The sequence below is a fragment of the Gossypium hirsutum genome, chromosome A07 (genome assembly GCF_007990345.1).
Source record: "Gossypium hirsutum isolate 1008001.06 chromosome A07, Gossypium_hirsutum_v2.1, whole genome shotgun sequence".
NCBI lineage: Eukaryota > Viridiplantae > Streptophyta > Magnoliopsida > Malvales > Malvaceae > Gossypium > Gossypium hirsutum.
In genome coordinates this window covers 84,061,470-84,074,748 of record NC_053430.1, presented here as the reverse complement: position 1 = coordinate 84,074,748, position 13,279 = coordinate 84,061,470, and the positions used below count along the sequence as shown (strand labels likewise).

Genomic DNA, 13,279 nt, shown 5'->3' with positions numbered 1-13,279 from the left:
TCTTAACATGCATCACTAGCATAACATGTTGGAGACATGTTTCCACCTATAGCATGGCCGGCCACTACATATTAGGGAGGGGGAATTTGACATGCAAGTCCCCTTTTTCTTCCACATGCACTAATAGGTCCTCATGCATTGACCTATCACATTTTAAAATTTTCTCATATAAGTCCTATTGACTAAATTCACATGCAATCGACTAAATCGAAGCTTGAAATTTTTACACATTCATGATTACATATTCTAGACAATAAACATCACATTCAAACCTTTCGGTGACTCGGTTTAGCGGTCCCGAAACCACTTCCCGGCTAGGGTCAATTTTGGGCTGTCACACTGGATGTATTAGAATAGTAGCCTGAGTCAAAATAGACTTGAGCTTCTCGAAGCTCGATTGATGCGCATCGGTCCAAACAAAAGAAACACCCTTAAGCAGAAGCTTAGTTAAAGGAGCTGTAATCAGAGAGAACCCCTCGACAAACCGCCAATAATATCTTGCAAGACCTAGAAAACTACAGATTTTGGATACATTCTTAGGCTGTTTCCAATCAAGCACCGCCTCAATCTTTACCAAATCAACTCGAATCCCTTCAACAGAAACCACGTGCCCTAGAAAAGTCACCTCTTGCAACCAAAACTCACACTTACTCAACTTCGTGTAGAGTTGTTTCTCTTGGAGTATCTGTAGCACTACTCTAAGATGTTCATCATGCTTATCCTCAGTCTTAGAGTAAACCAGAATATCGTTGATGAAGACCATGATAAACTGATCCAGATATGGCTAAAACACTCAGTTTATCAGATCGATAAATGCCGTCGGAGTATTCGTCAGACCAAAGGGCATAACTAGGAACTCGTAGTGCCCATAATGAGTCCTAAGTGTAATCTTATGAACATCAGCTTCCTTAACTCTAAGCTGATGATACCCAGAACAGAGATCAATTTTTGAAAACACAAAAGCCCCTCAGAACTGATCAAACAAATCGTCGATCCTCGAAAGTGGATACTTGTTCTTCATAGTCAGTTTATTTAGTTGCCGATAATCAATACACATCCTCATGGCTCCATCCTTTTTCTTCACAAACAGAACTGATACCCCCCACGGAGACATACTAGGGTGAATGAAACCACGATCTAGAAGCTCTTGAAGTTGAGCCTTAAGCTCTGTAGGCTCCTTCGGTGCCATTCGGTATGGAGTGATGGATACCGGAGCTATAACCGATAGAAGCTCAATACCAAACTCAACTTCTCGATTTGAAGGCAAACTCGATAACTTCTATGGAAAAATATCCAAAAAATCCCTTACTGTTCTAATATCCCCGATAGAAAAGTCCTCAAAAATAGAAACACTTATGTAAGCCAAATACGCCTCACACCCGTTCCGTACCAATTTTTCAACCATAAGAACGAAGATTACATTGGGTAGAAAATCTCAACGTTCACCGATCACAACCACTTCCTTATCATCCTTAGTCCTCAAAACGACTCTCTTAGTCACACAATTTAAACTGACTCGGTGCTCAACCAACCAATCCATACCCAGAATCAAATCGAACTCCCGAAACGGTAACTCTATCAAATTTTCCATAAATATAGTCCCTTGCACCTCTAACGGAACATCCTTATAAAGTTTACTAGCCCGAACAGACTGCCCCAACGAATACAGTACAGTGATCTCATTAGAAGTGCTCTCAACAGAAATCCCCAGGTTTTTAGAAACAAAACTAGTTATATAGGAATGTGTAGAACCTATGTCTATCAAAGCAGAATAAAGTACATCAAAAATAAAAAAATATACCCGTGATAACATCATGAGTGTCTCTGTCCTCTCGGCGTCGAGCAGCATAAACTAATGTAGGCTGCCTCATTTTAGTCTGACTAGCACCTTTGCTCGATGCTCTCTACCCTCGACTCACACTATTACCACCCTTAGCCGGTCCATGGCCCTTAGGTGGTTGTTGAACTGCCCTCTGAGGTTATACAAAACCCAGTCCTAAAGCTTGCATCTGATTTGCCCCCTGTAGACACTCTCCAATACTTGCCCGGATGGTGCATACCACAATCCACACAAGGCTAAATCCCAGTAGGAGCAACAGGAGCCCCCATTCTAAATGGCCCATCAGGTATGACCTTTTTTTAGGCCTCTGAACAGAACTAGAGGGCTCTGACTCCCTCTTATTCTTGCCTCTCTAACGGTCCCTATTTTGACGCTCCATGCGTTTAACCTCTTCAACGATCTTCATCTTATCAACCAGAACCATGAACTTTCGATCCCTCTGTGGAGCAATCAGTATCCTCAAATTATCCTTCAAACCATTCTCAAAGTGGACGCACTTCTCATACTTAGACGCCACCATGCCTCGAGCGTAGTGGCTCAACCTCATAAACTCGGGCTCATACTCAGCCACTAATCTATCACATTGCGTGAGACTCATGAACTCACTCCTATGATCATCAACGTAGCTTGCACCTACATATTTCCCCTGAAAAGCAGTCTTGAAGAAGTTGCAGTTCAGACGATCAGGCTGAGTACCCCCTCAACCGATAACCACAACTGATATGCCTCGTCGCGAAGTAGAGAGACTGCACCCTTAAGTTTCTGCTCGAGAGTACAGTCTATATCATTCATGATCCTTTTAGTGACCTCTAACCAATACTTGGCCATAGTAAGGGTGACTCTAGTGACACCCTTAAATAGCTCATCATCATTGGGCCGGAGTCGTTTAGTTATCGACCCATGGGACCCAAATCCAAAATGGGGTCCAACGACCTTCTCCAACACCCTCAACATGGCTTGAGACAATGTGTTGTCCCTAGCCAAACGGCTTTGAAACCCAGTCTCAGTAGCAAGAAAAACTGGTGTCTTACTCGTGTCCCAATTTGGCATACTGCCTAGAGAGAAGACTCAGCTCGAGCTATTTACGGCCTCTACCATGGCCACGAATACCACGTCCGCGAGTTCCACGAGTGCCCATAGTAAATTTTAAAATTTTATCTACATTATAAAATTTTATACATTAGTACTAGTATTTATTAGCAGATATTTTATGCATAAATTATCAGAAGTTCAGGAATGTTTTCAAAGGTTTCAGTCTCTGACTATTTCAGTACAGTTTCGAATGTACTATCTACAATGTTTTCAGAATATACTATCTAAGTTTCAGAAATACTTACAGGATCGACGTCGGAGACTCGATGTACCACATACTTCCTCAAGATTTTCCCAAATTATTTGAAAATCAATTCTTTTTTAAACAAAATTTTTAGAACCCAAAATTTAAACTTGACTCTGATACCACTAAATGTAACACCCCAAACCCGACCTAGACGTTATGGCCATATTCGAAGATGTCACAAAGAATATGTTTAAAAATGGAGTCATTACTTCAAATCATTTCAGCTTATTTAACTCACATTCTTTTATATCCATTATCGAAAACGTTAATTAATTGGTTTATTTGCAAAAAACATATTTTACAGTGGAAGTTTAATAAAACCAATACATTTTAAAAATCCAGTTTGTATTTTTAGATAAATCTTTATTTGCGTAAAACCGTATTTTTCAAAAAAGCATTTTATCAAAGCATGCATATTATCAAACAAACCAAAAAAAAATTCAACAGTTAAAAACCATACAGTCCAGAGAGTCCCAGAAATTACAAACGCTCAAATAAATTCAGAATTTTAAATGAACCATAATTACTAAGTTTAAACAGTCTATGGTTGAGTGGTTACCGTTGAGTTTCCACCGCACTAATCCACCTAAGTTTGTGGATCACCTAAACAGAACATACAAACAGATGTGAGTTTTCGTAAACTCAGTGTATAATCCATCTGAAATAGACATACAATTTATACAGATATCAGATTCAGATTGGATCTAAGTCCTTTATAGAAATAGATAATAGAATCAGATATGCCGAATCCTACCCCTATCCTCTACACACCATCTCTGACCATCGAACACACCATGTGGGGTTAAAAACACCCACCCATCCTTACACACCATATTGTGTCATTACGACACGTATAAGATAATATAGAGCCAAGCTACCAGAATATAGGCAAGGATCGCCATTCAGAACAATTCCTCCTCATATATAAATCCCATGCCATATACAGATACAAAATACAAATATAGAAATATCATACTTGACATGATCGCATTCAGATGCCAGATATATATATGAGTTGCAGTATAATCAGACATTCATAACAGATTCCTCAGAGCAAATTAGCAGAATACATAATCTAAGGTTTGGTTAGCCATTACAGACTCTACGGTAGGCCCACTATCGATCGAAACAATTCGTGCGACCCTAGAAAAAATTTCAAAAACATGGGCTCACAAGCCCGTGTGGGCCACAAGCCCGTGTGGGCCACAAGCCCGTGTAGGCCACACGCCCAGATTAACCTTACCTTTGTGGCTTATACGGCCTGACCCACAACCCGTATGCCCACTTTGGCCTAGCCCATGTAGCCTACATGACCACACTCACGCCATCACACGGTCATGTCTTGCACACAACCATGCTTTCATTGACTACACGGCTGTGTCTTGCGCACGACCATGCCTCCATCGACCATACGGTCGTGTCTCACACACAACCAACCACATGGAAGACCACATGCCCATGTGGCATCGGCAAAATAGTTTTTCAAATTTTCTCAGTTTGATTTTTTGCGTTTTGGGTACATACCTGGTACGATGTTGATGCAAAACCACTCTTGAGACCACCAGAACCTAAAATTGTTGAACAAAACACTGAATTAGATGCCTAATTCGATACTAAAACCGAGACTAAAGCTCCGTTCATTCCAAAAAACAACCAAGCCCTTACCTTCTAATGAAACAACGTTGATTCCATACAACTAAGTCACCGATTGCAAGTCCGCAGTCCCTTGATCTTCTCCTAAACAACAAGGTATACAATATTAACACAACATAAACATCCAAAATTGTACGAAACTACTAAAGTACTTACCAACACACAAATCAAGCAGAAAAAACACAGAACCAAACACAAAGATTGACAACAATCTGGACAGAAAACAAAAAGATAACAAAATGATGATAGAAATCGAGAGTTCCACCAACAGGGAAGCAATTGAGTAAAAAAATTTTGAGAGGGAGAAAGAAGAGAAGTTTTGAAGGAAAAAAAGAATCTGATAACCCTCAATATCCTAACTCCCCACTATTTCCTCAATCTCAACCACTTCAGAATTTTAGTTCCATCGAAATTCTATCACATAAAAGAGCAAAAATATTACCTACGCTCGAGCAAGGATTTGAACACAAAACCTCTAACACACCAACACCCCTACCACTCGAACCAATAGGCTCATTCTGATATGAATTAGCAGACAATTCTATATAAGCCTACTCAACAAGGGTAATGCTAGAATTAGAAAAATAATAAAATTTGACAAAGCTGTGACTTGAACTCAAGACCTCATACACACACCCAGAACACTTAATCACTAAAGAAGATACTCATTTGTGTCAAATATTTATAGAAACAGAAATAAATTTATCAGGGAATTACAGTTGAGTTAACTTGTGACCAAGGGCAAGTTTGAAGAGGGCAGACAAGGGCCATACCCCCTCCAAACACAAATAATAATTATTTTTCAATTGAGTCCTCTTATAAATAGATAAAATATTAATTAAAATATAGTGAAATTATAGTTTGCCCCCTCTAAATGAAAAAAAATTAAGTCCTCTTGTCAATTAAGAAATTATAAATTAATATATAGTACAATTTCTCTTTACCCCTAAAAATGAAAACAAATTATGTTTAGTCCCTTCAAAAATGCTGAAATTATAAATTTAAAAAAATAAAGTTATATTTTGATATATGGAAAATTTATAATTAAACTCCAAATCCTGCTAAAATAATTTATGGATTCACCCTTAATAATGCTTGGGAGAGGTAAAATTTATTAAATTCCATCCACCGAAGCTGCCAATTTTCAAGTGTGGAAAATCAGTCAAATTGTGAGAACTTTTTGGATAGGACTCAGACATTTACAAGTTGATATGTCTACATAGCATTCGAAGGTCTATCTCTTAACGTTGCAATGTACTTTGAATCACTCGATTTCTACTTTCAGAGCTCGAGGTATGACTATTTTAGTGAAGATTGTGATGGCAGAATGTTTGGACGAGATTAGTACCGGAAATTATGAGTTTCAGGCTTTAATTCAAGTTTAAATCATATTGGGTTCGATTTTTAGGCTTAAATTTTATTATATGTGAGCAAAATATTGTATTCATTAGATTTTATTATTTATTTATTTTTATTATTTATTATTTAATTATTTTAAATTGTTTAGGAGTTTTATATTTAATAATAAAGTTTACTTTTACTAAAACTAGTTCTTATTTGGATTAATAAGAGTTTTATTGTTCTTAAGAGTTTTATTTGGATGTGTTTAGCTAGCCTATATAAAGACCTCTTCAATGTTCATTAAAGGCATATATTGATTCATTCATTAATAAAATTTTCAACTCTAGGAGTTAATTTCTTTTGTGCAAGATTGCTTTTTTTTTTAGAAGTAATTTTCTTCTCGATTTTCTTTAAAAAGTCGTGGGAATCCATTCTTCATCATTCAATTTGCCCAGGATTATTTATTGAACGGTTGGTTGGAGTCACTAGTTGAAGTTGTTGGGGTTTATATACGAAAAGTTTCAATTGGACACTTATACATCTATCCATCATATCCATTGGTTTATTAGATTCATCTTCCACTTTTTAGTCTATCATTTCTTTCTTTATTCATTGTTTTGAATATTATTCATTGTTTTTGAATTCCTTATTTTATTTATTTTTTTGTTTTCCTAAATAGTTTGGTTTCTTCTTTTCAGGTCAGTTCCAAATCTTTCTTTCTCAAGTCAAACAAATTGATACGATTTTGGTCCGTTGCCCCTAATCATTTGATACCATTTGCTATCAGGTTTGGGTGCTTTTGAGTCGTTTCCTTGTGCTAAATAAAGTGTTTTCACCAGTTTTGCTTAAAAAAGTTCTAAAAATTGTTTTTACCCTTAAATTTTTTGAAAAACCATTGATTTTAGTGAGTAAACGAATTCCAATTGACCTAAATTGTATACTGTTTCTTGTCACTTTGATACAATAAAAAAAATTTCCACAAAAAAAGAGTTAAAAAGAAAAAAAATTCAAACAAGTGAAAAAAAGTCTCAAAATATTTTGTGGGTGAAATTTTGTTCCAAAAAATTCGAGATAAGTCTTTTTTTTTTAATCATTTGAGGAAGCTTTAGATAAGATTTCATGATTTTAGCACATCGAAACACCTTGAACAAAAAATTCAAGTTGTTTCCCATTGTTTCGAGTTTTCTGCTGAATAGTTTATTTTCTTTTATTCTAGCATTAGGTTTTTTTTTTTAGTTTTTCTTATTCTATTACACATTCTAACACATTTTTTCTTCTTATGTTAATAGGTATGAAAGTTGTCTCTCCTTACTCCATGCAACTTACTTCCTTTGAAGTTGAGTTTTTCTTTGGCTTCTTAAAGCATTAGGTCAGTTTAGTTAGAGAGTGATTCCACGTCTTTTTTAATATTATTGAGTTTGATTACTCTTTAAAAGTTACAAGCGAGAAAATCTTAACTTCTTTTATTTTCCTCTTAGAGTTGTTTATTTTGATTCTGAGTGCATAATGGTGATGCTTAATTTTCTTTGATCAACTTTTCTTATTTTAATGTTTTTTATTTCAACCTCTAATAATGGTACACACATGTAGTCCGAACGACGAGAATGATAAACTTGTTGGAAAATATCTGATTTAAAAACGATTTTTTTGCACAACAGAAAAATAAAAATTTTGAAAACCAAGCCAGTTTGTGATATTATAGCAATAAACTTTTTCCCAAAATAATACTTATGATTTGAGCGAGGCAAATCCTTGGCGTTCTCGACTTCCAACTGAATGACATTTTTCATTATTCTCGTACCATGAATCGCTTCGAGTGTGAGCTCGAACAATTTCAAATCAAACATAAAATCAGAAATAATTTTCTTATTTTCAGTAGAAAAATAGATCTCTCTTATAGAAACTGGTATAATTTTTATTCCTAAAAACATAATTTATACTTAGAAAAAAATTCTGATTATTTTTGGGCAGACCAACAATAACTTAAAGTTGTATATCTTGTTTTTAGTCCTATGTGTCATCTATTTATAGGGAGAGAAAATAAAATCCTAGTTGAATTAGAATGCAAAAAATACTTATTTAATACAAAAATCAATCCACTAGTTGAATTAGGAGAGAGGGGCGACTAATAAGGTATGCCTCCCCTCATATGGATTATGATGGGGATTTGAGCCTTTCCTGTATTGGGTTCAATTATATGTGCTTCCTGTACTTTTGAGTTAGCACTTTATAATTTATTCCAACCCAATACATGTTTTTCTATTTCCCAAAATAAATATTATTTTTTAAATTAATTTAAATTAATTAATATTTTGAATTAAATAATTTTTTCAACTCAATTCTAATTCTGTTAAAATAATGACAATTTTACCTAAAATAATTTATAAAGAAATATATTTAATTTCTATGTTCAACGTATTCACAATGACAAATTAATTTAATCTCATTTTTGAACTTCAATTACTTAATAATAATTCAGAAAACTTAAATTAATTCTCAAGTCATTTACATACTTAGTGAGAAACCAAATTCTTTTTTTAATGTAACCCATTTCTCTAACATTATCATTTCTATCTATTTCTTTTCATTTAATTCAATATGCAATTCATTTCTGGTTTCAATGAGCTAGCAGAAGGATCAATTGAACATATGTAATTAGGGCTCAAATGGTTTATAATTAAGTTCTAGCTTTTCGCCTATTAATTATAAACTCATTTAGTAATGAAGTCATTCCACTATAGTATCATGACTGAGCTCACCTTAATAACACACCATTACAAAAAAACTACTCGATTAGTGCTCATCCAATGACCTTATCAAAAGTGTATTACCCTTATAGGATATCCTTAATCTTTTTGGGATAAATTCACTCTCCCAATATGATCCTATTTTATCTCATGGTAACCATTACATTTTCTTTTATGAAAAGTCAATTGCTATTAAATAATAATTAAGTCATTCATCACAAAAATAAACGACCCATGGCCACGTTTACTTTTCATCCATCATGTAATGTCAATGAGAGGATATCATTTACCCATTTCTTAAGCTATGAATTCCACTAGTGTTAATGATGCTACATATTGTAAAAGTTGTACACCCAATGCTCCAACTTTCGGTTCCTTATGTATTTGAACTTAGGCTTTTACTTACATCAAAGTATACAAGTCACACACACATATTCCATCATCCACTCAGGATTAAGGTGTAACACCCCTAACCCATATCCATTACCGGAATAGGGTTACGAAGCATTATTGGACTTATACGATAGCATTTGTACAAAATTGAATCACAAATTTGCATTCCAAATTAAATTTTTTTTCCAATTCTACCATAAAGTCCCTAATAGGGGCCTACAGGGCCCAATACATGCTTTGAAAGTTGTTCGGGACTAAACTGGCAACTTTGGAAATTCATCCTTGAAGATAGGGGCACATGCCCGTGTGGCTTGGGACACGGCCGTGTGGCTAGCTCGTGGGGATCCCATGGCCGTGTGGCAAGCCCGTGTGGAATTCTGACTTGCAATTTCTTAAGTATCAAAGGGGCACACGGCCTGGGCACACGCCCATGTGGCTAGGTCGTGTGGTAAATTGATTTTTCATCATTTTTAAGCCATTTTCACATGATTTTGACACACGACCATGTTTGAAACTCGTGTCCTTCACACGGCCGTGTCTTTCACCCGTGTACTATCTTGAATTCAAATTTAAGGATGCAGGGGACACATGGTCATTTCACACGCCCATGGGCTTGCTATGTGTCACACACGGCCTAGACACACGCCCATGTGTCTAACCATGTGGATGAAAATAGGCTATTTTCCAAGCTATATTTCTTACCCAACTTGTTATCCATTTACACTAACACATATGTGTATTGATAAACTCATTTCAAGATAGTTAATTCATATCAAAATCAAGTCTTATACATGTCATATAACTACATCCAACCAATGTACTCGTAGGTACCTCAAATGACAATTTATATTCATGTCTATCTACTTTCCTTGTTCATATTTATGCATATTGTGCCAAAATTACAAACTTAATTTATTCATTCATTATCCATTTCAACTTGTATATCATGATATAGACTTTTATACATAACACCAAGGTATGTCTATAGCTAGCCATTCCAATGGCTAGTCACTTTCAAGTATTTACATGTTAATCATTGTCTATTAACCTATACATGCCATTATAACTACAATTGTTATACCTTTTTTTACCAAATTGGAACGATGGATAGTGTGAGTGATCTCTACTGAGCTTCCAATCCAGCGAGCTTTCGATTTACTATAAAACAGGGAAAAATACAACAAAGTAAGCATATAATACTTAGTAAGTCTGTATAACTTGGTAATCAACTTACCAACCACTCTCACTTAGATTAAACATGCAAGGCATAGTTATACCATTTGTACTCAAGCTCTATCACACATTCTCATTATCCATGTTAGTCATATGATTCATGTAACCCACGATAAACACATATACAAACTCATCCATATTCAGATTTACATATGTTTTTCCACCTCATGTATTCATATAACTTGTATGTCAATTATTTTCATGTATTTCAAATACATTTCATATCATTTCATCTAAATTTCCAGTATATTTCTTGTCAGAACTTTATTCAATAATCGATTGAAGTACTAATAATCACTCGGGTGATACGCTCAAAGTGTAGCAATATATTTTCATGGATGAATGTATTCGTCAAACCGTTCATATTCACATATAAATATCTCATATTTACATATTCTATTTCATGTAACATCATTTCATATTTTCCAAGTGAACACATGAATAATCTTTTTTCTTTTCATGTCACAATTTTACCCGTTGAATCATTGAAAACATCGATGGATATTTCCTTTTCCAGTAGTACACTTGAGGTGTACATTTCCTTTTCAAATGGTATAAACAAAGTATACCTTTCCTTTTGAAATGGTACACACAGAGTATACCTTCCCTTTTCAAATGGTACACACAAAGTCCACCTTTTTAAGAGTACACACTAAGTATACATAGCCTTTTCATGTGGTACACACAAAGTATACCTTTCCTTTTGACATTTGATAGCCGAAGCTATCCCTTTTCATATGGTACACACAAGGTGTACATTTCCTTTCCATAATGAGATCAAAAGATTACCCTTTCGGGACAACCTTTCTGCAACACATGCAAGATCACATTTCATATCGGTAATCACCTTTATCCATCGACTTTCATTTATTCAAACGAGATTTAGCATTTATCAAGAAATTGTTGGATATATTTCCAATCTCATAATGTTACGCATTTATGTAATTTACAATTTCACATTTAATTCAAGCTCAGCAATGACATTTTAGTCATTGATCACTTTACGAGTATTATCATTTATTTCAAACATTACCAATCATCGGGCTTTGTCGGATATATAATCATTTCAATCGTACATTTATAAATCACAAATACAATTCAAATCAAGCACAAAGACATTGTAACACCCCAAACCCGGCCCAGACATTATGGCCGGATCCGACATGCCACATCGAAGCGGTCAAAACATTTTATATTTTTGATCCAGAAAAACCTACTTAGTGTTTTAAAAAATAATTTCATTATAGGTTAAAGTGAATGGAAGCTGTGCACCAGGTAGGAAACTAGAAAAGAGGAGGTGAGTCTATTGGACTACTTAAGTACCAAGCTCCCTTCGGATCCAATCCTAGACATGCACACTGCCATTGCCACACCTTAACGTCATGTATATTTCTAGGAAACCGATTTGATTAAGTCATTTTTAGGAAAAGTGATTAATTTTGGAAAATACTTTCATTGCGGAAGCTTTGCTTGTTGTCGTGTTATTTTGAAATCAATTGTTTTTTTTTTGAAAACGTGCCCTAAAGCTATCCAATTTCAACAGTTAAAATAAGTAATACCTATCTTAGTAATACATATTAAAAACCATAAAAAATAATTAAGCGGCCTTATTACATTTAAAAACCCAAACCTCAACATAAATAATAGGATGTCCAGTTCACCAGAAGAAAACCAAACTTTCAGAACGGGTGGCCACTCCGAATTCCCTCACAGCTCCAAGCCCACTATGGTTGGGGATTTCCTGCGTGGACGAAAATAAAAAGGGTGAGTTTGGGGAAACTCAGTGTGTAAGGAGAACCCATTCAAAGCCCAAGTCAGCTCAAGCCTATTGGGCCTAAGCCCATTCAGGTAACAGTGGTACTGGACCAGAACCCTTTTCAGATTACAATAAACCGGGCCTTAGCCCCTTATTAAGATAACAGTAAGGCCCATAGGCCCATTTCAAAATACATGCAACATCAATAACATATGCAAGCCCATTTGGGGAGACTACTCAACCCACCAACCACTACACTCCACCCGTACCAGCCCTACACTCCATGTGGGGAATAGCTCAACTTACCCGGGCCAACACTCCACAGTTGCAGCCTTGCTGCTCAGTTAACAGTAAATTGAGGCAAAGCCTCCAGTACGTGGACAAGCCACTTTCAGTACTTCCTTCGTCAATATCCCAATCCCATGCATCAGATAATAACAACATGGCATGCAGTAAATAACAACAGTCAAACATGCATTTAACTCAATTTAACCCTAGGGGTATTGCGGTAATTTATATCCTAGGGGTAAAACTGTAAATTTTCCACTTTTAAAGGTATTTTAGTAATTTATCTATTTTAGGATTTTTCATGCATATTCCTACTTTTCACGTACTAACAGAATCACGTACCGGGGGTTCTTACCGAATTGGGCCCGTTGGCCCATCATTCAAATTTTGACCCATTAAGCCCAAAATATCGAGGGCATAGAAATCATGCACTTTGCAGTCCAAACATTGCAGCTTACCAAAAACATGAATCGATTTACCTTACGAGCATTCGTACACTCGTAAATCTACAAAATATCGATTTTCGGCATTTCGGCTTTTCAACTTTTGTCGATCTAGACTAAGAAAGATGGTGTTAGTTACACACACGTTTGTGACGATATGCTGACGAGATCCACACACGAACTGCCTACAATTGGATTACTAACACGTTAATCTAACTATTCAAATACGAACTACGTATTAACCCC

The 13,279-nt window shown here is 35.6% G+C and overlaps 2 protein-coding genes across 2 annotated transcripts; both read right to left on the bottom strand.

Annotated features, from left to right (window-relative positions):
* Window positions 1-334: 334 nt before the first annotated feature.
* Window positions 335-763, bottom strand: LOC121203739 (uncharacterized mitochondrial protein AtMg00860-like). Its single transcript, XM_041074187.1, has one exon. The coding sequence runs from the start codon at window positions 761-763 to the stop codon at window positions 335-337; it is 429 nt and encodes a 142-aa protein (XP_040930121.1).
* A 1,429-nt stretch (window positions 764-2,192) lies between these two features.
* LOC107956408 (uncharacterized) lies at window positions 2,193-2,890 on the bottom strand. The gene is made up of 2 exons (XM_016892089.1): window positions 2,537-2,890; window positions 2,193-2,486 (listed from the first exon to the last, which is right to left on the bottom strand). The coding sequence occupies exons 1-2, from the start codon at window positions 2,888-2,890 to the stop codon at window positions 2,193-2,195; spliced, it is 648 nt and encodes a 215-aa protein (XP_016747578.1).
* Window positions 2,891-13,279: the final 10,389 nt, after the last annotated feature.

Bases quoted from the DNA above. Each gene is read 5' to 3' on its own strand.
- LOC121203739 (XM_041074187.1), bottom strand. From the start codon at position 763: ATGGTCTTCATCAACGATATTCTGGTTTACTCTAAGACTGAGGATAAG.
- LOC107956408 (XM_016892089.1), bottom strand. From the start codon at position 2,890: ATGCCAAATTGGGACACGAGTAAGACACCAGTTTTTCTTGCTACTGAG. The intron at 2,487-2,536 runs GTACTCAGCCTG...ACTGCTTTTCAG, and splicing joins TGTGGTTATCGGTTGAGGGG to GGGAAATATGTAGGTGCAAG.